The sequence below is a fragment of the Stenella coeruleoalba genome (genome assembly GCF_951394435.1).
Source record: "Stenella coeruleoalba genome assembly, chromosome: 2".
Taxonomy (NCBI): domain Eukaryota; kingdom Metazoa; phylum Chordata; class Mammalia; order Artiodactyla; family Delphinidae; genus Stenella; species Stenella coeruleoalba.
Window position 1 is genome coordinate 10,362,165 of NC_137147.1, and position 26,840 is coordinate 10,389,004.

General features: G+C 52.4%; 1 protein-coding gene across 1 annotated transcript in view; it reads left to right on the forward strand.

The window, feature by feature from the left end:
* Nucleotides 1-275: 275 nt before the first annotated feature.
* PRIMA1 (proline rich membrane anchor 1) overlaps nt 276-26,840 on the forward strand; it is a gene marked incomplete at its 3' end in the record, with an annotated part of 60,203 nt that continues 33,638 nt past the window's right edge. Inside the window, exons 1-3 of the mRNA XM_079913476.1 lie at nt 276-637; nt 1,263-1,386; nt 8,355-8,490. Of these exons, the coding sequence (XP_079769602.1) occupies nt 537-637; nt 1,263-1,386; nt 8,355-8,490 (361 nt within the window). The 5' untranslated portion in view covers nt 276-536. The remainder of the gene's footprint in view (nt 638-1,262; nt 1,387-8,354; nt 8,491-26,840) is intronic.

Consider the following 26,840-nt stretch of genomic DNA (forward strand, 5'->3'; position numbering starts at 1 on the left):
GCTCACGTCTGTTTTCCTTTTTCGTGCATTATTTATTTCGCCTCCGCCCGCGGCCCTGCGGCCAGAACAGGCGCTCGAGGCCAGCGCCTCTAGCCGCTGCTTCTCACGGGCTGGCGTGACGGGCGGCCGGAGCTCGGGCACACCAGCGTCCCGGGCAGCCGCGCGGCGCCACCGGGGAGGGCGGGGACCCGGGGAGGGCACGCACCGCCCGCTCCAGGCGGCTAGGAGGAGACTTTCCCCGCCCTCCGCCTCCGCCTCGGCAGCCCGCCCCGGCCCTGGGCGCGGGGTGCAGCCCCTCCCGCCCCGCGCGCGGCCAGGCGCAGCCCGGAGCCACCGCGCCCTGCGCCCTGTGCGAGCGCGCCCTGCCGGGGCCCCCGGCTCAGCCGCCCCGGAGGCCCAAACCGCGCACAAACTTTTGCTCCAGTGCCCGGCGCTCCTCCCAGGCATGTGAAGCCCCCAGGCGCCCGCGCAGTCACCAGGGTGAGGACCGAGGCCCCGCCTAGAGGGCGGGGGACTGGGGAGGCGGCTGGCTTTAAATGGGGGCCGTCCGGCCGCTCGGGAACAGATTCTGCCGCGGGGGGGAGCGGGCGCCTCCCTTCCTCGCGCCGAGGATCGGCTGGGGCCGCCGCCAGGCAAGGTGGCGTAAGGCCCCGGAGGGGTGCGGGCGGAGATGGAGACGCGGGGGGAGCTCGTGCCCTGAGGCCGGAGGCCGGGGCTCGGCAGAGCGCGAGGGCAAACGGGGCGCGCACTGAGGTGCATGTGTTGCAGTGTGCGCAGTGAGGGCCGGCGGGGCAGAGAGGGTGCACGCAGCGTGTACATGCGGGGTCAGCGAGCGTGCGGGCAGGAGTCGGTGGGTGTGCACGGCCGTTTCTGTGGGTGTGCACGCAGGGTGAATGGTGCCCGCCGGGTTTGAAGTGTGCTCACAGTGGGAGAGAGTTGTGCATGGCTGTTTCTGGGGAGGTGCACGGGCCTCAGTAAGCGTGCTTGGCTGTTTCTGGAGGTGTGCACGGGGCCAGGGTTTGCGCGCAGGATTCCGGGGGCGTGCACCACGACGGACTGTAAGTTCTTGGATGCCGGCCCCTGTGAGTGTGCATGAAGGGTCAGCGAGGATGCAAGCTGGAATGAAAGGCCAGGCTTGGTTTACGAGGGTGCCCCAGGGTGCGGGGCGTGCCCGCCCAACCTGGACTGCTACGTGTGTGCGGGTGCGCAACCACGGTGGTGCCGGCGGCGCCTGCCTGACCCGAGCTTTGCTCCCCTGACAGTTCGCCCCGGGAGCGGGTGCCGCGGGCCGAGATGCTCCTCCGGGACCTGGTGCTGCGCCGTGGCTACTGCTGGCCCTCACTGCTGCTGCACTGCGCGCTCCACCCGCTCTGGGGCTTCGTGCAGGTGAGCGGTGGCGCGGGCTGCGCGCGCCTGAGGACCTCCTGGTCAGGACCGGGTAGGGGGTGGTTGTCACTTCACTCCCACGACCCTGGCTTCCTGAAATCGCCCCTCTGATTGGTCCTGGGAAGAGTTTAGGAAAAGAAAGGATGCATACTCTCGCTCTGAAAAGATAAGAAACTCCTGAAGGAGGCTTTGGTCCTGGCCTGCTGAGGCCTTCAGGACAGCGCCTTGGAACAGAAAGGGCTGAGGGAATGCCTTCTTGATGATAATATTCTATTGCAGAAATGCAGACAAAGAAACCTTAGAGCTTTTACAAAGTTAAAAAGAAAAATGATACCAAGAATATACCTTCTTTATTTCCCATCAGAGCCACTAGTAAGCTTCATATTAGCCTTCTTAAACTGGACTTCAACACAGAAGGGGTTGTTTCTTGTAGGTAGTAGAGTTGAGGATGTGGACAGGTTTTGCGAGGTGGCCACTGGTGGGGGAATGTAAGAAGGAGCTGTCCATCTATAAGGACTGCCTGAGGATGGAATCTTCACCCCGGGCCCCCCAGTCCCCAGGGCAGAGACCCGGTAGCCACCAACTCGAGTGACCTGTGTTAGAGTCAGAGAGATGGTAAGATGGGATGGTCCCTAGTCCCTCCCAGAATGCACACAGTCAGCAGTACAGTGGAATGGTGAAGAGGTGGACTTTGGTGTCAGCTCTGAATTTTGAGCCCCAGCTCTGCCCCTTACCAGCTGGGGGACTTTAGACAGTGCGCTTAACCTCTCTGGGCTCTGGTTTCTTCTTCCTCCCTGTGCTATTATAAGTACTTGATGAGATAAAGATTACTTAGCGCAGCTCCTGAACCATAATAAACACTAAATGGTAGCTGGTGCTGCTATTATTGATGTTAGTAATAGTAACGTCACTCCTCTGGTTAGCCAGGTACTCTGTTGATTGCTACGTAGTCTGATCAACAATTTTGAATGGTTTTGATCAGCATTTTTACCATTTCAGTCATTGAAATACCCACTCTGGGGTGTTTGCAGCTTCATGTCCTTCTGTTGGCATTTTGGGGCTTGGGGACTATTCAGGTAGTTGCCCTGAGTAGGAGGTGACAGTCCAGAGAAGATGGGATTGAGCAACACTGCTTGCCAGGCTGCCAAGGCTCATGAGCTGTCCCAAGTGACGGGGCGTTGCTGGGAACCAGGGTGGTCAGTCCTGCTTGTATGGCAGCCCTGGTGAGCCCTGGAGAGAACCAGGGGCTCTAATGCTGGAACCAGCCAGCTCAGGGGAGAGCTCGAGTGGGGGAGGGGCATACCCCCTGCTGCAGCGCCAGGCCCATCTTGTGCTCTCTTCCCTGGCTTGCTTCTGTGTCACTCACAGTTGTTTTCCTTTCGGAATTTGACAGCTTTGTTTAATGTGTGAAGCGGCAGTTATTAAACTCAGCTGTGCCTCCTCGGGATTCAGAATTTTGTCACTTCGAAACACTTGGGTGGTTTGGGACCAGTTTCTCTCGTTCAACTTTTAGCTGAACCTCAGGTGTTAAGCTCACTTCCTTTTTGTATTCGTTTGTTTACAATTTTCCCTCTTCTGGGAGACTTTTTCAGCTAGTACAGAGAGCAACATGATGATGTTGTTAATCTCCAAGGACTGGAATTTTCTGCAGGAACTAGCAGGATAGAAACAGCAGCTCCACCACCTCCCTACCCACTCCCACCACCAAAAGAAAGGATTTTGTAAAGTAGCTTCGTTTTTTAGCAGTGTTCTTCAGCCAGGCAGTGCTCACACAAGCAAATGTGTGTGTGAGTTTGTGTGTGTGTATTTCAGATGCTGTTTACTCAATACAAATCAAGTTTTGTGGAAATCAATTAGAAAAGAAATCCTCCAGGCAAGTAGAACGGGTAAAATCTTGGCTGGAGGCACTGGAAAGATTAATCTACAAATGATAAGGACTGAGAAGTCAAGGGAAAAGGGGCTTTGGAAGGAATGGATTTGGTTTTTGAGCAAAAGAGCTGAAACCAGAAGAGAGAGGAGAAGAGGAAAAATCAAAGTGCACAAAGCCATGTGTTTCCCTTTAATTGGAGAGAGTGTCATTTGTCACGTCATAGGAGTTTCTTGAATATAAAGAAATCTATCTGTGCTTTCATGAACTTTTTGCCAGAAGAATCCCTCTAAGTCGTAAACATCTGGAAGGGTGAGACCAGCACAATAATTGGTGAAGCAAGAGGTCTGTGGTCCCTCAAAGCATCAGGTTCCAACCTTGAGATCAGCCCGGAGCCTCTGGCTGCTGCCTGGATGATAAGAAACTTAATCATTACAGTCAGATGACATTAAATGGCCACAAGGTTGGTGGGGGCACTCTTGAGGCTCTTCCCTTTTTTCCTTCATGTGTCTGGAGTTGAGATTTTGAGCTTTTGTGATTTAGGGTTCTTCTAAGTTCACTTCCACATGAGTCCTTTTTTTTTTTTTTTTGCAAGTGAAGAGGATGACAGGCTGGCGAATTTATTAGGTGTGACAGGAGTGTGTCTCATCAAGTTACTGTGGCGCTGTAACAGTATCGAGTTACTGTCTCGATAAAAGATGCCAGAAGCCATCATCCTTGTGGGCGCCCCCCTAAAGCAATTGTCATGGAGACAGGCTCTGATCCGGGCCTCTGGGTCTCTGTGTGGCAATGAGGAGCCATCCCAGACCCAGGCGATGCCGACCCCCTGCCCCTGTGGTCAGTCATTACAGCTTCACTTATTTAGTCAGCTGCAATTATTGGGCACCTACTGTTTGCCAGGCCTCCCGTGTTAAGTGCAAGGGATCTAGGGGTCCCTGCCTTCATGGCATTGACAGTCTAGCACCGGAGAGATTGTGAGACAAGTCATAATAGGCAGGAGTGCTCAATAGGAGCAAATAGCTTAGAAACGGGAGCTTGTGGAGGATTCAGAGAAACCTCGCGGATGCAGCGCTTCGGCTGAGACACGGACAAGGAGAAATCAGGAGTCAGGATGCAAGCGTGAGTGAAGTGTCCAGGCGGAGGAGGGAACAGCCCCGAGGTGGGAGGAGAGGGCAGGGCATTGGAAGAACGCAGGCGAGGCCTCTGTTGTAAGCCACTAACATCGTGTCTTACAGTTTGGACTTGATCCTGAGGGCTCTGGGGGCCGTGGAAAGTTTTAAGAAAGAGACGACACAACCTCAGATTGGCATTTTAGAAATCTCAGTCCAGCTCCAGCACAAAGTTTGGATTCAGGGAGGGGGCGAGGCAAGGGGCACAGGGGCTGGTGAGAGTAGGGTTGCCAGATTTAGCAAATAAAAATACAGGCGGTCCAGTTCAATTTTCAGATGAACAATGGATCGTTCTTGAGCGTTAAGTATATCCCATACAATATTTGGGACATATTTATACTTAAACAATGTTGTTTCTCTAAAACTTTACAGGTGCCCTGTATTTTATCTGGCAACGCTAGGAGAGAGGCAGGGCTACCCGGTGGGGATGTGATGATGTCCTGGTTTAGGGCTGTAGCACTGGGAGTGAGGAGAGGTGGATGGATTCAAGGACTATTTAGGGGGACTGGGCCAGAGAGCTACACTGGTTGGCCAGAAGTGGGAACTGGCTGCCACAGGACTGTGTCCCCCAGACCACGGTGCCAGGGACCAAATCCAGGTGACTGCGGAAGCTCTCTGGGCCCCAGGATTCTGGCCCCAGGAGGACGCGGCAGAGCAGGGACAGGATGGCAGGAGATGGCGAAACCGGAATAAAAAGTGGTCACAGGAAGTCACGATACCGGCTTTAGGCGGGTGGTTGACCTCTCTGGGCCTCTGCTCCTTCTTGGTTAAGTCTAGCTAAGAGCAAGTGACTTCAGGGGCAAGTTTCTTCTCCTTGTAAGACTCCCCAGGATGTAAACCAACCAAGCCAGGCATTGAGACAAGCTCGTGGTACTGAGGTTTCCTCTCTGCTGGGCTAAACACAACACTGCCGACCCGCAGAATCCCAAAGTGGACCCGGAGCTGGGGGATGGGGTAGATCCCGTGTTTCTCCACTGCTGGGCAGACAGTCCCCGGCACACATTTTTACTGAGCGCCCACGGAACGCCGGGCCCTGTGCAACTTTGGTAAATCACTTAGCTTTTGCCAAGCCTGTCGTCCCAGCCAGTAAGCGTGGATGATAAGAGCTACCTCTCTTGATTATCCTCATGGCGGAAGGAGAGCCTGTTTCCCATGACTGACACACAGTAGGGCTCAGGAAGTCACGCTTAGTCAGGATTGATAAAGCACAGACCCACTACCTTTCTGCTCCAAGATGCTCACAACTTAGTGTGGGAGGACATTAACAGTGGGAAAAGGGCCCCAAAGGGGAGGGTTTACGAGGTGAAGAGGCAGCACTGGGCAGCTGGGTCTCATCTGGGGGGGCGTGGGGTTCAGGACAGATTGCCTGGGAAAGCCATGTAAGAGCTGGGTTTGAAGGATGCATAGAAGTCGGCAAGTGGATAAAGGACCCGTGTAACCAGCTGTCAGTCTAGAGAGGCTCAGCGGCCACAGGCTTGCACTGGACCAAACCAGTGAGGAGCCCCAGGGGTCCCCGCCTCGGGGAGAAGGACAGCCCGCTCAGGCTCGCTAATTTTGTGATGACCTTTGGGTAAGCAGTTATGCCCGCTCGCATTTCAGTGGGACCGTTACACGAGAGACCACAGATGTTTAACACGCCGTGTGTGCCTGCACTTCCCCCACTTCAGCCTTGAAACTTGGCCCTGGTTTCCCTGCCTGTAATTTCATCACATTAAGCACTCTTATCCATATGTGCCCTTACAGCCTCTCACGAAAATAGGTCATTGTTTTGGGCCAGGTTAAAGAAACGTGCTCCCCTTGAACGTTCTTGCAGAAATTGCACCTCGGAGGGTGGGAAAGTAATTGCTTTGGTGATGGCATTGCTTGAGGTTTGCCCACTTGGTAGAGTTCAGCGGAGGAGCAATCTCAGAGGCCAGCCTTTGGGAGAAGGGAGAGTTCGAGCAACCGCCATGGTCTTAGAAGGTCAGAATCCAGATGGTGATGGGAGGGCTGACAACTACGCTGGGGGAGAAGCCAGTGGATTTGCCATGACATCTAAGGAGTTAATCATCTCCGTAAAATAACAGAAAAGGCTCACGGTCTGAGGAGATGCTCTTCCCGGCGGGAGGTAAGATTGCCTTCCAGAGTTTGAAATGCAGTCAGTGGTCCTTTAAAAACACTAAAAGGTGGTGAGCAGGAGCTTCGTGGCCTCGTCAATATTAAGTCAGGGCTGTGAATCAATCCACCGCCTGCTGCCATTCCGGTAGCCGTTACCCATCTTGTTCACACCTGCCAAGTGGCAAGGGAGCAGCCGACCTGCTGGCTCTGTCTGCGGGCCTGGAGCACGTGCAGCAAAGGGTCTGCACTGGCCCCCAAAGGCAGGCCTTCCGTGGCTGGTTGCAGGGAAATTGGGGATCTGGGTTTCTACTCACCGGAGATGACAGCCAGAGAGATGAACTGTGGGCATCACTGAAGTAGGGGGTGGCCACCAACTCTTCCTTCATGTCTTTAAATCAGCTGTTCTCTGGACAGGCAGAAAATGCTAGGTTCAAAGGTCTATGGCACTCTGCCATAGAGAGGGATGTTGGCAGTTGGTCTAAACCAGCCGTTCTCTCACTGGCTACATAGTTTAACCTGGGCTGCTTCAACAAATACGCATGCGCAGCTCCGCCTGTAGAAATGCTGACTTCACTGGCGTGGGAAAAGCTCGAGCATGGGTATTTTTTAAAGCTGCCTGGAGATTCTGATGTGCAAGAAAGGCTGGGAACCGCTGGGTGAACACAACCCACTTTTGCTCCCCTTTTTAGTTTACAGATGGGGAACGTGGGACTGGTGTTGAAAGAACACCAGCCCAGGAATCAAGAGGTGTGGATTTTGGTGAATTCCAGGCGTTTCCTTAGGTGTTATGATGGCGAGAGAAAAAACAAAAGGCCTGACCCCTGACCCCATAGACCTTAGAGTCCAGTGGTAGATAGGCGGCTGAGCTAGGTAAAGGCCCCCGTGTGGATTTCTGCCTCACAGAGTGAAATCCGGTGCCAGGAGAACCTGTAAAATGGAGATCTGACCTGGTGGGGGCGGGGCGGTCAGAGATGCTTCCCTGAGGAGGTGATGGCCAAGCTGAGTAATGGCTAAAGCAGAGGGAAAGGTGTCGGAGAAGATTCCAGGCCACTGGAGCAGCGTGCTCAAAGGGAGGGAGCGTGACCAGGCGCCAGGCACCGGAAGGAGGGCTTCGAGAGCAGAGCAGAAGGCCAGAGCAGGAGGGGAGGGGGGCCCTCCCTTGCAGGGCCCTGTGGCCCGGTGATTCCCCGGAGCTGTGGGTGAGCGTCCGGGCATGGCGGGGCGGGGGCTGCAGGCAGTGTGGTCAGGTGTGTTTCCCACAAGGCCACTCGGGTGGCTCGTGCATCACACTGGGGAGGTTGCTCTGCTCCCCTTCGTCACGTGCGCCACCAGAGCAGAGGCCTGGCCGGGTAAGGTTCCTCCCCCAAGGCGGGGGGACCTTGGCCCAGAGTGGACACAGAGAGGCCATCAGGAACTGTGGCCAGAGAGGAGGCGAGGGCTTGGTCCTGCACCGTAGCCGGGCAGATGGGAGAAGCGGTTAGGTCAGGTTACGCAGAAGGTAAAATCAGTGTCCTGTCACCATCTGGGTGTGAGAACCTCAGGCGGCCACTTCTCCTGCCTGGGCCTCAGTTTCCTCATTTGCACGATGGGGAGATTCTAGAAGCCTCTCATGAATGCCCAAGCCAACTGTCCCGGTCCCACAGAGCTGGAAATACAACCTAGGGCTCCATCCCTGCCAGGCCAGCCCCGCGTAACACCGTTCCCTGCGAGCCAGCCCAGTTTCTGGCTCTTCCTCCTGCCTAGGTCTGGGGAGGGGTGCGTGCGTCGGGGTGGTCCCGTTTGGGCTCCCAGATGCCGCATTGGCTTCTCTCGGGCGCCCGTGCCCATTCCTGCAGGTGACACACGGGGAGCCCCGGAAGTCCTGCTCCAAGGTGACGGACAGCTGCCAACACATCTGCCAGTGCCGGCCCCCGCCCCCGCTGCCCCCGCCCCCGCCGCCCCCGCCGCCTCCCCGACTCCTCTCCGCCCCAGGTAAGTAAAGGCTCAGCTCTGGTTCCGGTTTCTCTTCGCGTTTTCCTGGGCCCAGGAAGGACCTGGGAAGCAGGTTCCCGGGAAGCCAGGAAGCAGAGGGCAGCCTTGCTTCCTTTGTAATTTTCCACTGGCCGAGCAGGAGGGAAGCCAAGACCCAACTTTTCCCTGCAGTCTGCAGAACGCCTTTCCCACAGAATGTTCCTGTGAGATGGAGAAGGATGTTTCTCCATTGGTTAATCAGATAAAAGTCAATCTCCATTTGATGAGTGGCTCTGCCTGGATTGTTCCGAAGGCCAGACCTTGAAGGGGGGCAACCATGGGCACTGGTCTGAAATACCCCTCTCATGAGCATGGTTTCATTTTTTGATTTTAATTCATGTGTAAGGGAGCAATTAGTATAGAACCGAGGTGGAGGCTCTGAGAGCAAAGTTACACGGGTGCCGTTCAGCTATTTGCAGCAAGTTCTGCCCCCCCCCCCCCCCCCCCACACACACACACACACACACACACCCGCGCATCCCCTCCCCCGCCTCGTCACTTGTTTTCCTTGATTTCATCTCTGAACAATCTGATTGCAAACAAAGGAGGGTTTCTTTAGCCAGAAATGGCTTCAGTCCTGACCCGTAGGGGTTAAGCTCCCTGCTTACAATTGCCAGTTGATAAGGTCTCTAACAAGAGATTCTGTATTCGGGTTTGATCACTCAAGTTGCGGCCTATAGAATGCCCAAGCTCATGTGTGGAGCCACCTCATTAAACACATCTCCGTTGAGTTATTTGGGGCATGTTTTAAATAACTTTGACGAGGCTTATTCTCTGGTAAGCCATGTTTCCAAGCTTGCGGTGTGCAGGCAGGGATGCGGTGTTCTGGTGGAATCTTTTGCGGTTCCCATGTGTTTCTGCAGTTTGTCTGCTAGGCCCCCACCTGTCTCCATTCTTCCCTGACTCAGTGCTTCTCAAGGTGTGGCCCTCAGCATCGCCTGAAGCATTCGTTTTAAAGTGACGCTGCACAGGGCCACTTCAACCCACTGAGTCAGAGCCTTTGGCGTGGGACTTAGGAAGTGGCATCCTAACAAGTTCTGAGATGACGCAAGTGCAAGTTAAAGTCAAGAACCTCAGCCTACCAGGCCCTGTGCTCCCGGCCTCTGCAGGGTCCTGCCATCCCAAGATGCTCACCCTCCTTCTCTCTCCTGAAGGAATCCCTGGGCTGTACTGTAGGACCCCGCCTCAGGCCCCTGGCCCCTCACTCCCTTCCCTTCCATGAAATTCCTTCTCCCTCTGCTATTCAAGCTCCAGGCCCCTGCTGCTTCCAGGTGTGTTTGTACCTAAATGGATCCACATCCGCCAGTTAGAGTCTGTTCAGTTCATCTTGTGCGAACCGAGCATCTGTGCCAGACACAGACCTGAAAGACCATTCTGGTCTCTGGGATCTCTCGGCCTCAAGGAAGGCCTTCTGTCAGCAACCGACAAAAAGTGACCTGAGAGAGCACAGAAATTGTTCTCCAGGTGCACTGGAAACCCTTGAGTGGCTGGGCCAAACTACAGCCACAGTAACATTGACTTGGGTCTTCATAATAAATGGAATTGTTCTAGGTCATTGAAGGGGTGGTGGGGAAAGGGCATCCAGGCAGAAGGACCATCGAGAGCAAAGGCTTGGAGGTGTGACGCTATGGGACTTCTCATGGGAGGTCCAAGCCCCTCAGACTGTGATGTGCCTTGTGTGCCTGGCCGAGTAGATCACATTTCATCCTGTGAATCGCTGTTTGCCAAACATTCCCCTATCCAGATACCTCCTTTGTTTGCCTTATTTTTTTTTCTTTAAACAGACTCCCTTTTGTGTTGATACAAATTAATCTCCAAAGAAAACTTTAATAACTACCATCAGTGAAAAACCAGAATCACTTGCGTAAGTAGAAGGTGACATAAAAACAAATGCAAACACACCGGTGTTTTAAAGTTCTAGCCTGTCGTGAAAGGTTCTGAGCTCGAGGCCTCCTTTCTTTCTGCTAAAAAGGGAGCGCAGCAGGCGGTAGGTAGACGGGTGGCAGAGCTGTCGTAGCCCCGTGCGGAGATGTTTCTCAAGAAAGAAATCAGAAGGTTTGTGAGAGAATCAAAAGGGGCCTAAGTTTCTTGTTCTATGTTTCTGTGTGTCTGAGCACCAGGTCCACGTGTCATCCAATACCAGCTCACTTACCTGCAGGGACACGCGCCCCATCCTTTAGGAAATGCTACTCTGGGCAGCGATGAGCCCACGAAGGTATTAAGCAAAGAAGTGACACGATCCCACACCGTCCGCTTCAGAGTCAACTTTCCTGACCATGTGGAGGGTGGATCGGGGTGAGCTACCCGACTGGGGTAAAGAGGGGACCACTGAGATACTTCAGGCCCCAGACCAGCCATGGAGGCCTGAAGCCAGGTGGGGGGCTGTGGAGAAGGGGAGGCGGGTGGCCGTGCCAGGTGTGAGGGGACGGAGGCCTCCTGTGAGCTTGAGGCCTGAGAGCACTTCTGGGTTGGAGGACAGCAGGTGTAGTTTGATTCTATGGTAGGACTTTTTCAGTTACAGATTCTATGGTAGGACTTTTTCAGTTACAAGTAGCAGAAACCCATCTTGAAGTGGCTTAAGTGATGCAAAAACTAGAGAGAGCTGTTCGTTTTTTGGCTCATGTATTGGAATATTCCAGCAGCAGGTCTTATATGATGACGGTACTGGGTTTCTGTGTCCATCTCTCTCTTGTGATTTCTCCCGGGTCACCTGTTCTCTCAGGCAGGCCCAGTCTCTGTGGCTCCAAGCTCCAGGATTCCATCAACCTTACAGTTAGTAATCTCCCTACAAGGAGAGCTTCTCTTCCTCAATCATTCAACTAAAGACCCAGGGCTGACTTTCACTAGACCAGCTTGAGTCACATGTCTATCCTTGAACCAATCATGATGGCCTACGAGATGGAATGTGCTGATTGGTCAGGCCTGGGCCATGTGACCACGGTTGACAGTTGAGGCTTATGGATAGAGGTTAAGAGGGTGGTGGCTTCTGAAAGGAAAATCCAGGTAGAGGGGTTGTAACCCAAGGATGAAGACGTGGACACTGGGCAGGAGGACAGTGGATGCACCCCACAGCCATGGGGTTCCTGGCAGATTAGACCAGTGGCAGAGAATGTATTTTGTACACTGTCTTGGTCCTCACTGAGCTCAGCCCAGAACCCCACACACGAGTACTGCCCGGAAATGTCAGACAGAGCTATGGCCACATCCACAACTTCTGCATATTCTTTAATCCCTGAGGAATTAGCCTTTCCCAGAGGGCACGGGGCTTCAGCAGGTGTGCACGGAGCTCCCCAGGTGCTGGCAGGGGCTTGGAAATCAGCTATGATCAAGAGAGGAGCAGCTCCTGCCCACAGGGAGCTCACGGTACGGTGGTCCATAATCTGCAGAGGGTGTGTCTAGGAGTGTCCTTTCCTGCCATCTTTCTGGATACACTGGCTCCAGGCACATGCCAGCCTTTGCTCCTTTGGTCATCAGATGTGCCTGCATCCCTGCCGCTCACAAGGGCTTCTGATTTACCTGGTGAACGTTTGCCGAGTGTCTGCTCTGCGTCCAGCCCTGTGTTGGGTGCACTGAAGGCCCACAGAGAGTTGTTCTCAATGGCGGGGCCCGAGTAATGAAAAGACTGAGAACACGGCATGAGAGGTTGAGACCCTGAGCCTGGGTTGATATGCCAGCCCTGCCACTTCCTCTGCATGATGGTAAGAGGGCTGATAAACTTTTTTTTTTAATTTTTATTTTATACTGGACTATAGTTGATTTACAATGTTGTGTTAGTTTCAGGTGTACAGCAAAGTGAATTAGTTATACATATATCTATTCTTTTTCAGATTCTTTTCCCATATACGTTATTATAGAATATTGAGTAGAGTTCCCTGTGCTATACAGTAGGTCCTTGTTGGTTATCTATTTTATATATAGTAGTGTGTATATGTTAATCCCAACCTCCCAATTTATCCTTCCCCCCAGCTTTCCCCTTTGGTAACCAGAAGTTTGTTTTCTATGTCTATGAGCCTATTTCCAGTTTGTAAATAAGTTCATTTACATCATTTTTTTTAGATTCCACATATAAGTGATACCATGTGATACTTGTCTTTCTCTGTCTGACTTACTTCACTTAGTATGATCATCTCCAGGTCCATCCATGTTGCTGCACATGGCATTATTTCATTCTTTTTTATGGCCGAGTAATATTCCATTGTATATGTGTACCACATCTTCCTTATGCATTCATCTGTTGATGGACATTTAGGTTGCTTCCATGTCTTGGCTTTTGTAAATAGTGCTGCAGTGAACATTGGGGTGCCTGTATCTTTTCAAATTATGGTTTTCTTCAGATATATACCCAGGAGTGGCATTGCACGATCATATGGTAGGTCTATTTTTAGTTTTTTAAGGAATCTCCATACTTCTCCATAGTGGCTGTACCAATTTACATTCCCACCAGTGGTGCAGAAGGGTTGAAATAGGGCTGGTAAACTTAAGCCTGAGTTTTAGGTGTGAGGTTTTCACCCACCAATGGGGTTGACTGGAGGATTTATGGAAGTGGCAAGCACTTTTGAAAACTGGACCGGTATCCATTGCTGCTAACCATTGTGGGAAACGGTATCCATTGCTGCTAACCATTGTGGGAAAATCTTTCTGATAAAGAGCAGCCTCTGAGTGTTAGACTTAGGGAAAAAAGCGGTGCTTTGGGGGAAAGATATTTAATTCCAAAAGGGGCAGGAAGGGAGGATCAGGACAACATGGGAGAATTTCCAAGTAGACCTCGGATAGGCAGGAGCACAGGGTGGCCGGACAGTCCATGGAGAGGCTGAAGCAAAGGCCCGGAGTTCGGAGCCCGAGGATCAGCCAGGAGGCGCCCTGCTGCAGGAATGTCCTTCTGCAGGAGTGTGGACATCGGTACATGTGTCGGGGATAGAGGGAGAAAGAGGACACAGGGAAACCTCTGTACCTACTCACACAGACCTATAAAGTCGCCTGTAAAAGGAAGAGCCAGAAACGTTTGCCAGAATTGTTGGGCATCCTCCCTGTGGCCACGCAGGCCTCCCTCTTCATCCAAACAGCACCTGCTGCTGCCCTGCTGCTCCGGGCTACCAACGTATCCCGGGTTGGCCGGGACTCTCCTGGTTTTAGCCCTGAAAGCCCTGCCTCCCGGGAAACCCTGTAGTCCTGGGCAAACTGGGATGGTGGGTCACCTACTGCTGGGCCACCCTTCTGGCAGTGGCAACATGGTCTTTCAATTTATTTCTTATGTTTTATTTTGTTTTACTGTGAAACTTTCAAGAGCACTGTCCCCTCACCCCCCGCCTCCAGCTCCATTCTAGAACGTGTTGATCACGGGGGCAGCTCAGCCCCACATTTGTCTGTGGGTCCCCAGCTCGGCTGCCCCTCCCAGCCGCCCTGGGACATCTGTTGAGACAGCCTTGCCCTGAGTCCTACTTGCCACCGAGAAGGAACTTGGAAAGGGTTCTTGTGATGTGGAAGATTCTTGCCCGGCATCTCCAGTTTCTGCCCTTTGTTTCCCAAGCTCTGCCCATGTCCTTCACACTTTAGGTGGCGACTGCCTAGGGCAGCTGCACTTTGTAAACCTTTGCAAACAGTGGGAGGCACTAGACTGGGTGATTCTCAAATGTAGGTGTGGTCCGAATCCCCTGGAGGGCTTGTCCAAACACAGGTTGCTGAATCCCATCCCCAGAATTCCTGATTCAGTGGGTCTGGGGTGGGCCAGAGGATTTGCATTTCTAATATATTCTCAGGTGACACTGATGCGCTGGCCGGCCAGGGCACACCCTTTGAGAACCAGTGTCCTAGAGAACGGCAGTCAAGTCAAGGGACTTTGGAGTTACGTGCAGCTCTTCCACTCCGAGCTCTGCGACCCTCGGCACACCTCATCCCTCTCAGCCTCAGTTTCCTCATCTGTAAAATGGAGCTAATGATACTTAACCACAGGAGGGATTGCAGTGAAGACTGGAAATTATACAGCCTGTACTTGGCAGAAACTACATGCTTAAAAGTGGTGTTACAGCACAGTGGCTCAACCTGGCTGTCCTGCCCTCTAGATCTGGGGTCCACCCTTGTTCATGAGCTAAGTGATTTGGGCAACGTGTCCTTAACAGCTTGGGACCTCAATTTGCACATCTGTGAAGTGGGGCTAATGACAATACCTGCTGCATATGGGCTGGGCGGTTGTGAGTATTCCATGCCATGAAGTTAACACAGCGCAGAGCCTGGAACCCAAGTGACACTCACTGAATGGCAGCTAATAAGTAATACTAATGATAACAGTAGTAGTAATAATTATAATACTAGGTCACTGACGTTCAGGTTGGGAGTTGTTTAAACGTGGTTCCGGCACCTCGCTGCTGAGAAAGGAACATCTGATTAGAAACGCAGGGAGGAAATGAGTGCTTTAAGGATGTGTAGATGCCCCTAGGTATTCAACAGGAAAGAAAAGGTTTACTGAGAGTACCACTCCTGCCCCAGTAGGGGCAGCTGTCACCAGGCTTGTGATCCCCAGGGTCAGCCCCAGAGTCCCTGGGTGAAAGTATTTCTGGAAGGCATGGGCAGGGGTGAACCCTGGCAAAGCAAAGGAATAGACATGCTCGAGGACCCGACCAAAAAGCCCACGGCAGCTGCCAGGGCTCAGGACTGGGCCGACTTTGTAAATGTCGGTGATGGCCCACTCGTCCCCGCGTGTGACTCAGACGCTGCGGCCGAGGAAGGAGCCGTGTACCAGCCCTCAAGGAAGAGCATGTACACCCCCTCCACGAGACCTGCTTCTGAGGCTGATGGGGCCAAAAATAGCTGTGGCAGAACAGAGGCGTGAGCCTGCATTCCCATAGTGCCTGTCTTTAAGGAGCTCAAAGCACTGAGATAGATTTGATTTTTCGCCTTCATTTTATTCTTAGAAAAACCCGAAGAGAGGTTGACTCCGCAAAGGTCACACAGCAGTGGTGGAGCTAGGAATGGGGCCACCTGGTTCCCTTCCTATGTGCCAAGGGCCACGTTTTAACAGAGAGAAGCAAGTGGGACTGTGGAAGTTCTAGAATGCTTTTTTTACTCAGCCAGAACACTAGGAGGAACTGGTACTCAGCCCCCGGTACTGAGGTGGAAGGTCTGTGCTTCTCTTCTCCTTTAATCCTCACGTACTCCTTTGTAGGAGGTCGTATCAGCCCCGATTTCCCTTAGGAGCCTGGGACTCAGAGAGGGTGACTTACTTGTTCTCGGCGGCCCAGCTGGTAAGGAGGGGAAGTACTTCCAGGTCACCAGATTACTTCCTGCTGAGTCCTCTGCCTAACTCTCCTCCTCCATCCCTGAGAGTCCGCTTCAGGGGTCCCCTTTCCTCTCCTTGAATGGGCCTCGCTCCTTCCTGTCTCGGAGCCTCTTGTACATACTAGTCCTCGTGTCTGCCAGGCATCCCCTCAAAGTAGTTAACCTCAACTCAGGCAGATCTCAGCTCAAATATCCTCCAGGAAAACCTTCCCTGACTTCTACAGAGGTCGCTCCGTTGCCTGTTCTGGGTCTCGATGGCTATGGGGTCAGTTGTGCCAAAAGTTAGTGGTTAAAAAAACAACCCAAGTGTACTGTCCTTTCCTCTCAGCAGTTATGGGGGGTGACGGGGCTCCACCAGGAGGGTCTTGCTCGGGGTCTCCGTGCAATTGTAATCAGTTGGCTGGAGCTGGAGCCACGTCGAAGGCTCCCTTGCTCGTGCCTGGTGGCTGACGAGGGTTCCTGGAGGGGTCCCCAGCTGGTCTTGTTTCTCCACGTGGCCTGGGCTTCCTCACAGCATGGTGGCAGGGTTCCAAGCTTGAGAAGCAGGTAGAAGCTGTACGCCTTTGATGATGTAACCGAGGAAATCATGCGGCATCGTTTCCGCTGCATTCTGTTCCTTGGAATCGAGTAACCAAGGCTGCTCAGCTTCTAGGTTCAGGGAATTCGATTCCACCTCATGGTAGAGGAGTGTCAGGGAATTTGTGTACGTTTTAAAACCACGCACATACATACACACACTCTTTGAACTTTTTCTTTTCCTTTATAGCAATCATCCTACTCTTTATATCTAATTAATCATTTGACTAATGCCTGGGCTTTTTGCTCGATACAAAGAATCGCGTGTGTCCGCCGTGTCCACTTACAGCCCCAGCTTCTTAGCATATGCCTGGCACATCACAGGTCCTCAGTAGCTACTAATTTGTTTCTTTTGCAAAGATTCTTATGCTCTACTGTATGCCAGGCACTGTGCAAGGTTCTGGGCACTGTGCCAGGCACTGTACAAGGTTCTGGGAGTGCAGTGGTGAACAGGATGGAAGGGTCCCTGTGTGGGGGACAGAAAATAAACCAAAACTATCGCCAGAAAAATAGAAGATAGCGTATCCTACAAAGGTAATTAAAATCACAAGATCTGATGGGGGTGACTGGGCGGTCACTTAGATTGTGTGGTCTGGGGACAGGAGATGACATTTCAGCTGAGACCCGATTGAAGGGAAGGTGTGGGCAAGGAAGACGTGGGGGAAGAGCGTTCCCAGCAGAGGGAACAGCAGTGCGAGTTCCTCGTGCGCTCGGGGTGTGTGAGGGGCCATTGTGGCTGCTGGCTGAGGCGAGGCCCAGGGGGAGGGCCTGGGAGGCCAGGGAAGGGGTTGGGGTTTTATCTTAAGTGTAAGCAGAAGCTTCGAGAGGGTTTTGAGCAGGGCTGTGGTGTGGCCTCATTTATACTTTACAGAGCCCGGCTCCCAGCACGGAGGGTGTCCCTTCGGTCCAGGTGGTGATGGGGAAGCCTGTGAGGTGGCCTGGATGGGGGGAGGGGAGAGGCAGCAGCGTCAAGGCCTGGTCTGATTTAAGATGGTTTTGGAGGTGAGGTGATGGCTGCGGTCGTAGGGAATGAGGGCAGCAAGGATGCTGTTAGGTCCTGCGGAATGAAGAAGGGGGGAAGCCTCAGGACATCACTCCCAAGCTCCCCCTCCTTGGTCCCCTTGGACGTTTGTGATCTCAGCAGCGGGATAATGACGCAGACCCGGGTGGTGCCGGGAAGAGGTGAGCGTGTGACACGGGACTTTGGATATCCAACACAGGCTGTGCCACTTGGGTCGCTTCTTGTTTCACGGGCCATGTTGGTGCCAAGCTGGTCTTCACTGCTGCCGTTGATCTGGACCTTGGGGTATTGGATGTTCATCATTTGCGGGAGGAGGGGTTTCTGTGCTGTTATCTTTGAGCCACTTGTCTGGTCTGTGAGTAGTAGGATCTGGTGGCTGGGCCCGGCTCTGTCTCTTACCAACTGTGTGCTGGTCACTCAACCTCTCCGAGCTTCCGTTTCCTCATCTGCCGAAGGGGGTTCAGGATGCCGTCCTCAGAAGGTACTTGGGGAGCATGAATAATATGTGGGCCTAGCCCAGCACCCGCTACGTTCCCACTCCCAGTAAATGGGCTCTTGTCAATATAATCCTTGCTTGAGCAAATCTCTTATCCAATCCAGTCTCAGCTCTCCCATCCCTAAAAAGGCCTGGCTGGCTCTGCCCTGAGTTCCCCTCGACACTGAGCATCACGTGTATGGTAGCGTGATTTTCTTGTGCCCGAACTCGAGTGTCTGATATCCGTAATATCTTTCAGTACACGGAATCGTTTGTCTTCCATGTATTTGCTCATACCCAGCAAATAAAAGATTACAAATTGACGTGGGCTTTAATTTCTTAACAAACCTATACTCGTTGATTTGAACAAACGTTTGCCAAGAGGTTGTGCCCTGGCAGGTCTTGGGGCTGCAGAGGTGAGCCGTGCACAGCCCTGCCCTCAGGTAGCCTGCCTCTGGCTGGATGCCTGAGCCCTGCTGCATATCGGCATCCCCCGGGAGCTTTAGACACGACTGGTGCCCGGGCCCGCCCTCAGTGGAGGTGCTTCTTGCATGAATCAAGGTTGAGACCCTCAGCTGGAACCGGAGGCCAGAGGCAGGAAGTGGTCTGTACCAGAAGGAGGAAGACGTGAGGGCCCAAAAGCCCGGTGAGGCTTGCACGTGCGTGACCTCCTGGTACGGCTACGGGCGCTGTGATGACCCCAGAATTGGGGCCACACAGGGCAGGGAGGGTGCAGCCCCCATAATGGAAGGGGAGCCTGCTGGGTGGGGGGCATGATCCTGGCTAAAGGGCCCCGCCTGTCGCACCGGGATGGAAGGCTGGTTCTGACGCCCTGTGACTCTGGCCTCACGTGGACCTCGTTTTCCTCATAGGGCTGTTGAGAGGGTCACATGAGTTTGAAGGTGACGGTGCTTAGAACAGTGCCAGCACGGGGTGATCGCCCTGCCAGACGTAGCTATTTCATATTATTACGGAAGTCATCTAGAATGTCCCTCTTACGTCCGGGTCAAAGCGGCCAGCCTGGCCTGTTTAGTTTCTGATCCAGTCCCTGAGGTCGGGGACTGTTGATTCGTCTTTGTCCCCAGAGACAGCTCAGAGCTTGACATGGAAAGCGCACACTGAGTGTTTGAATATATGAATGCATGTGTGACTAAATGAGGAAGACAGAAGAGAAACTGTCCAGGGCAAGGGGGTAGAGAGGGGACTGACATGTTTTGAAGCGTCTGCCATTTGCCAAGGAGCATTTGGGACCATGTCTTATTTAGGGCTCGATGGAGGGTGGGGTGTCGACTTACCCAGGCAGAGCTGCAGCCCTGGCAGTTGGAAGCCCAGCCAGCGAGCCCAGGAAGGGCACCAGCAGCACCTGGTACAAGCTGTCACCTTTTTCCACTGTCATTGCCACGGTCAGACCCAGATGGACCCACATCTCCTAGCTAGGAGCCCACACCTCTCTTTAGCAGCCGAGAAAGCACGTCAGCATTCAAGCGAGTGTTCTCCTTTCGTAAGGATACCTAATTCATATATTTAAAGAGCAGCAAATCACTCACAGACATTTACTCATTCCACAAACATATGGAGAGCTCTGCTGAGGCCACAGACTGAGGAGGACACAGTGGGTAAGACAGGGCGAACCCAGGGAAGCTTCAGCGGGGGACAATCCGGGCTCTGCTTTCTCTCATGTGGAGTTTGGGATGCCTGTGGACAGCCAGGAAAGGTAGAACACACAGGAACTGTAGGCTAAACGGAGCACCAAGTGTCCGCAGGCCATCGGGCCCCTGAGAGGAGAGGGTCTGTCCTAGAGCAGGTGTCCTACAGGAGGCACTGGCTGAGCTGAGCGGGGATGATTCTCCAGGTGAGGGCTGGGCGTGCTCACAGCACAGAGAACGGCAGGGGCAAAGGATGGGAAGCCACGGTGATGGGAGGCATGGTGAGAGAGGAGTGGAGGCGTGGCAAAGCCTGACAGTGTGCGGGAGTCTCAGACTCACTCCCCGGGCGGTGCGAGCCCTGGAGGGTCCGACTGGGTCCGACTGGAGAGCTGCCACCTAAGCTGCCTTTACTCAGCCCTGGCTGGGGTCAAAGTAGAAGGAAGTTGAAAGCAGAGGGTGGGGAGGAGATGGTGGCCTGGGACAGGCAGCAGCTATGAAGCACGAGAAATTTCAGGACTCGGTGACCAGCTGCTGTCCAGGGTGAGGGAGAAGGAAGACTCTGTCCTGAAGACAGGACACGAGGGAGAGGGATGGCCTCAGGAGTTCCAGGCTTTGTCACGAGGCATTGGAGGTGGCACAGGACAGCGGGAGAGATGGTTGGCTGGTGGGTCTGGAGTTGAGGGCAGAGGGCTGAGCTGGCCCTAAGGATGGGGTGGGAGCAGCAACGGCCTTGGGGCCCAAGCCACTGGAGGTCACCTGGGGAGAGCAGGGGGAGGACAGAGCCTAGGGTTCCGGGAAAGAGGATCCCGAGAAAGGGCAGCCAGAGGGGAAGGAGGAAAACCAGGAGAGGGGAATAGGCAAGGAGTCGAGCGCTGGGAGGGCTCACGGGATTCGTAACCAGGCGCTGGTATCCACCCTCCTGTATCCACTTACCTTCTCCTCTAGAGTGGAGAAGAATGAAGGAGGAAGAAGCTTAAGAACTGAAACCAATGCATGGCTCCCACTTAGGGACCACTGGAAGTCAGGTGGTGATAAAGTTAGTCCAATCCAGGGAGGCTTCAGGGAGGAGGCGAGCCCACTCTGCATACCTGCAAGGTGGGGAGAGGTACGATTGGCCTCAGGAAGATGAGCTGAGTGGGAAAGGGCATGAGCAAGGTAGGGGAGCTAGTGTGGACGTGGCTGGGAGCAACCAGGGGCCCCCAGTGGAAGATCTGGTCTGCGTTGTCACAGGTGGGTGTGCTGATCAGGGTTCAGAAGCAGAGTCCCCGGGATGCTAGGAGCTGAGGCTGGGGGAGGCGATGGCAAGACTGGGAGACCTATATTCATTCAAGCATTTCTACGTTCCAAGAGCTTGGGCTACACCGTGGAACAAAGTCAATGCAGAGCTGCTACTCTGGCAGGGGAGAGAGAGCAGAGAACAATAAACTTGATGAACCTTTAGGCTGTAGGGTGTGCTAGAAATGTAAGTGCTATGGGAAGAAAGCAGCGAGGGGTGGTCGGACACTGCAGTTGCTACAAGGCGAGCAGCTCCAGTGGGGTCTGCCCCAGAGATGCTGGGACCAGGGCTGTCCTGGAACCAGGACAGAACCATCTGATTTCAGGTCCCAGCGAGCCCCTCAATGAGCACTCGGATTCGAACAAGGCTCTGATGAAGGGCTTTGTAAGTGGCCTGGTACTGGTGTAATTAAAAGAGGGAAATGGTTTCTGCATCTGCCAGGTGGGGGATGAACGCCTACCACCCAGTGCTTCCGGGTGTGACGCCTGAGTCCTTCATCACTTTCATGGCACTGTGATTGGCTATGCAGCCCAGATCTGCCCCACCTGTATCTCCAGGGCCCTGGGACTGGCATTCCCAAAGTCACCTCTTGGGTCTCAATCCTGGCACCCAGGTCTAGCCCAGAGCAGAGGCCTATTGTGGAGGAACCATCATGGAGGTCATTTCCGTGGGTACAGGAAAAGAGTTGAACTCTGTAAGAAACATGGTGATAGTTTCTCTGAAGTGAATCAATGCTGACAAATGAAAATAACAGTTGAGTTTAAATATACTCAGGAGCAAGAAGCCACTCTTTTTTTTTCTTTTTTTTTTTTTTACTGAAGTCTAGTTGATGTACAATATTATATGTTACAGGTGAACAATATAGTGATTCACAATTTTTAAAGGTTATACTCCATTTGTAGTTATTTAAAAATATTGGCTATATTCCCTGTGTTGCACAGTATATCTTTGTAGGTTTTTTGTTTTTTGTTTTTTCTTTAATTTATGGCTGTGTTGGGTCATTGTTGCTGTGCGCGGGCTTTCTCTAGTTGCAGCGAGTGGGGGCTACTCTTCCTTGCAGTGCGCAGGCTTCTCATTGCAGTGGTTTCTCTTGTTGCAGAGCACGGGCTCTAGGTGCATGGGCTTCAGTAGTTGTGGCTTGCGGGCTCTAGAGCACAGGCTCAGTAGTTGTGGTGCTTGGGCTTAGTTGTTCCATGGCAGTGGGATCTTCCCAGACCAGGGCTCGAACCCGTGTCCCCTGCATTGACAGGCGGATTCTTAACCACTGTGCCACCAGGGAAGTCCCTGTAGCTTATTTTATACATAACAGTTTTTCCTCTTAATCCCCTACTCCTGTATTGCCCCTTCACCCCACTGGTAACCACTAGTTTGTTCTCTGTATCTGTGAGCCTGCTTCTCTTTTGTTACATTCACTAGTTTGTCATATTTTTTAGATTCCACATATAAGTGATATCATATAGTATTTGTCTTTCTCTATCTGACTTATTTCACTTAGTGTAATGCCCTCCAAGTCCACCCATGTTGCTGCAAATGGCAAAATTTCACTCTTTGTTCTTCTTTCTCTAGTTGCTTTAGATGTAACATTAGGTTGTTTATTTGAGATTTTTCTTGTTTCCTGAGGTAAGCTTGTATTGCTATAAACTTCCCTCTTAGAACTGCTTTTGCTGCACCCCATAGGTTTTGGATCATTGTGTTTTTGTTTCCATTTGTCTCTGGGTATGTTTTGATTTCCCCTTTGATTTCTTCAGTGATCCATTGATTGTTTAGTAGCATATTGTTTAACCTCCATGTGTTTGTGGTTTTTGCATTTTTTTTCATGTAGTTAATTTCTAATCTTGTAGCGTTGCGGTCGAAAAAGATACTTGATATGATTTCAATTTTCTTAAATTTACTGAAGCTTGCTTTGTGGCCCAGCCTGGGATCTATCCTGGAGAATGTTCCATGTGCACTTGAAAAGACAGTGTATTCTGCTGCTTTCAGATGGAATGCTCTGTAAATATCAATTAAGTCCATCTGGTCTAATGTATCATTTAAGGCCTGTGTTTCCTTATTGATTTTCTGTCTGGATGATCTGTCCATTGATGTAAGTGGGGTGTTAAAGTCCTTCACTATTATTGTGTTACCGTCAATTTCTCCTTTTATGTTTGTTAACACTTGCCTTACATATTGAGGTGCTCCTATGTTGGGTGCATATATACTTACGATTGTTATATCTTCTTCTTGGATTGATTCCTTGATCATAAAATTGCATTTTTTTGTGGCTGAGTAGTATTCCATTGTGTATATATACCACATCTTCTTCATCCATTCATCTGTTGGTGGACACTTAGGTTGCTTCCATATCTTGGCAGTTGTAAATAATTGGGGTACATGCAATGAACACTGGGGTTCATGCATCTTTTAGAATTAGTGTTTTTGTTTTTTTCAGGTATATACTCAGGAGTGGAATTGCTGGGTCACATGGTAGCTCAGGAGTGGAATTGCTGGGTCACATGGTAGCTCAGGAGTGGAATTGCTGGGTCACATGGTAGCTCTATTTTTAGTTTTTTGAGAAACCTCCATCAAGAAGCCACCCTTGGTTTCTGCTATGGAAAAGCTCACAACCTGGGGCTTCCCTGGTGGCGCAGTGGTTGAGAGTCCGCCTGCCGATGCAGGGGACGCGGGTTCGTGCCCCAGTCCGTGAGGATCCCGCATGCCGTGGAGCGGCTGGGCCCGTGAGCCGTGGTCACTGAGCCTGCGCGTCCAGAGCCTGTGCTCCGCAACGGGAGAGTCCACAACAGTGAGAGGCCCGCGTACCGCAAGAAAAAAAAAAAAAAAGATTATAAAAAAGCTCACAACCCAAAACCCTTCTAACTTTTTGGTCAAGAACCAAATGAAACTAGAGTCCAGATGCCCAGTGGGAGATTGTTGCAGGTGTTCAAACATCTGCTGAACTCCTGCTCTGGGGTGGATGCTGTGGCAGGAGCTGGGGATGTGAGGATATAGTGGTGATTACATGGCAGAAACGGAGGCTACAGAGAGGGCCCTACCTTGGACAGAGTGGCCAGGATAGGTCTCTCCGAGCTGTCTGATATTTGAAGGAGAAGGAACTAGCCTTGTGAAGACCGGGGAGAGCATTCCAGGCAGGGAGAATAGCATGTACAAAAGCCCTGTGGTGGGAACAACTGTTGTGCTGGGTGTGGTGATCAAGGGGGAAAGTGGTTTAAAACGATGTTAGAGAGGTTAGTACCAAATCACGCAGGGCCTTGAAAACCATACTTTACACACTACAGAGCTGGATTTTTCCCAAAGTGCCATGGAAAACCACTAAAGAAGTTTGGACCAATAAGGTGGCACTAACAGATTTACTTTTGAAGACAATCATTGGTGGCCGAGTGGAGAATGGGCTGGAGGGGAAAGAGAGTTATAAGGAAGACCAGCCAGGAAGCTATCGCTGTTGTCCAGGTGATGGGAGATGGAGTCCTGGACTGGGGCAGTGGCCAAGGGGAAGGAGAGGTGGACAGACAGATCCCAGACACAGTTTGGAGAGAGAGCCAGCAGGATTGGGTGGAGAAGGATGAAGAGGAAAAGGAGAGAGTCTAAGAAGGAGATACAAGGACGAGAAGTTGATGCCAACCAGTGTCTGCCAACAGTTTGGTGGCCCTGGTACCATCTGCTGAGCAAGGATGCTGATTCACTCAGCTCATTTGTACGGAGCACCTCCTATGCACTTACTGGGTGCTAGGGTGAGCAACACAGAGATAAGTAAGAACTGTTCCCTGCCCTGGAGGAGCTCACCAGCCATGGGAGGGGGGATAAAAAGCTGTCATCCAGCGCAGAGTACAATGGATACGAAGCGCTGCTGAGCCCAGAGGCGGGAGCTCTGAACCATCAAGGATGACTGCTTGGAGGAGGTGGCATGGAATTGAGAGCAGTTAGGATTTTGAAGAGCAGATGTGGGGAGGGGTATGAGGGTTGATGGAAAAGGTGCTCCTGGGGAAAGAAACAGCATGAGAAATGTGGGGAGTCAGGAGTCCCAAGGCCTTTTGGGAACCTGAGCGTGGTCCCACTTGTTGGGAGCGTGGGGTACCGGGGCAGGGTGATGAGAGTGGGCGCTGTCTCGGGATGGACCGGCTGAGGAGTCTGGATGTGATTCGAGAGGAGCTAAAGATTTGAGCAGCTGAGTTAAGCCGACCAGGTGGTGTTTGAAGACTATTAATCTCACAGAGACAGGAAGGAGGCCGAGTCCACTGCACAGTTGTGTGTCTCTTTCTAAGATTGTGCCAAGATGTTGGCCTTGTTTTGTTCCCCTTTACAGCCCAGTGTATGGGGACTTGATTTATGCTGGCTCTCCATCCCATTCCTCTCTCTAAATATGGTTAGGTTGCAAATGCGGATGGTATCTGTTAGTCCTGCAGCGTGGGCCTTCCTTCAGTTTATCAAGATTGGACAGGGGGCTTCCCTGGTGGCGCAGTGGTTGAGAGTCCGCCTGCCGATGCAGGGGACACGGGTTCGTGCCCCGGTCCAGGAAGATCCCACATGCCGCGGAGCGGCTGGGCCCGTGAGCCATGGCCGCTGAGCCTGCGTGTCCGGAGGCTGTGCTCCGCAACGGGAGAGGCCACAGCAGTGAAAGGCCCGTGTACCGCAAAAAAAAAGAAAAAAAAAAAAAAGATTGGACAGGACCTGACAGTGGCACCCATGCACCCCTTTGCCCTTTGGCCTCCAAAGAAAGAACCCAGTAAAGGTTCAAGGTGTCTGGGACCAGCCTGTCTGGGATGCTGGGATGCTCGCACTGGGGCCTCTGCCAACATCCAGAGAGGTGGTGACGGCAAGTACTTCTTCTTGGTCACTCCTCTTCCAGGAAGGCCTCCCCTCCTCTAGGCCTGGAAGTTGGGATTACGAATGGGTTGCTCCAGCTGGCTTGTTGGGCTGCCTGGGGAAGAGCTGTTTTTCTTCCTTTCTTACTCAGCCAGGAGAATTGCTGGGCTTAAGAGATTCCAAACTCTGATTGTGCTGGAAATACAGATACCTTGACTACTCAAGAGTATTTTGATTCTGTGAAACACGCACTTTTCCTCTTTCCCCTCACCGCCCTCTCCAGCCCTTTCCCTCGTACTCAAGTTCATACTTCTCCAAGTTCAGATGAACCTCCCCCACCCAACACACATACACACACACACACACACACACACACAGAGGCAGTGCCCTGCCCTCCGACACCCTCTTTCCCTCTCTCACCTTGAGCTGACTTTGATCCTACCTGTGGTTCTCAGTCAGGGGTAAATCAGCCCCTTAGAGTCCATTTAGAAAAGTGGGGGAATTCTTGTTTGGGGGGGCGGTGAGTGCTGCTGGCATTTGGTGCTCAGGGGCCAGGGATAAGAAATGTCATGCAGGGGGCAATTTACACGACAAAGGCCCTCCCCATGATACAGGGATCCGGCTGAGAAACTGCTTAGCCGCCAGGCCTTGTTTTGAAGCAGCCAGTCTTCAAGTCCTAACCCGGTGTCCCCAGGAGAGTTCTCTCTTTCCATTTTTGGAAAACTCAGTGACCCGCATCGCTACCCTGGAAGACAGTTACTGTCTCTTTCGATGATTCTGTTTCACTTTGGATAATGGCTCGAGGCTAGTCCACATTCATTTATCAACCATTTATGAAACACTTTGCGAACAACAGAGAGATGCAGAATAGGCAAGACCTGGCCCAGGTCCTTAGAGAGCTTGTGTTTACGTTGCTGAGTGACTCTAGAGGTCTTCGATGACCCCAGCAACTCACAGTCCCCTGGAAGGCAGAGAAGGGGTCTGCTTCTTTCCCACGTCCGCCCCACAGAGCTGCTTTACGTGGCCTGCTCGTGACAGGATGCCGTTCACGCCTGTCGGCATTCTGGTTGGCTGGAGGACAGGGCTCTTGGTGATCCATTACCAGGGCTTTTGTTCTCCCCTATGCTGTCAATGCTGATGTATGAAATTGAAATTTGACGCGTGGTCTTACGTGGTCAGGTACTTGTATTAGGCTGTGTCTTTATAGGCGTCATGTTTTTCTTGACTTTCATTGGTCATCTTGTCTTA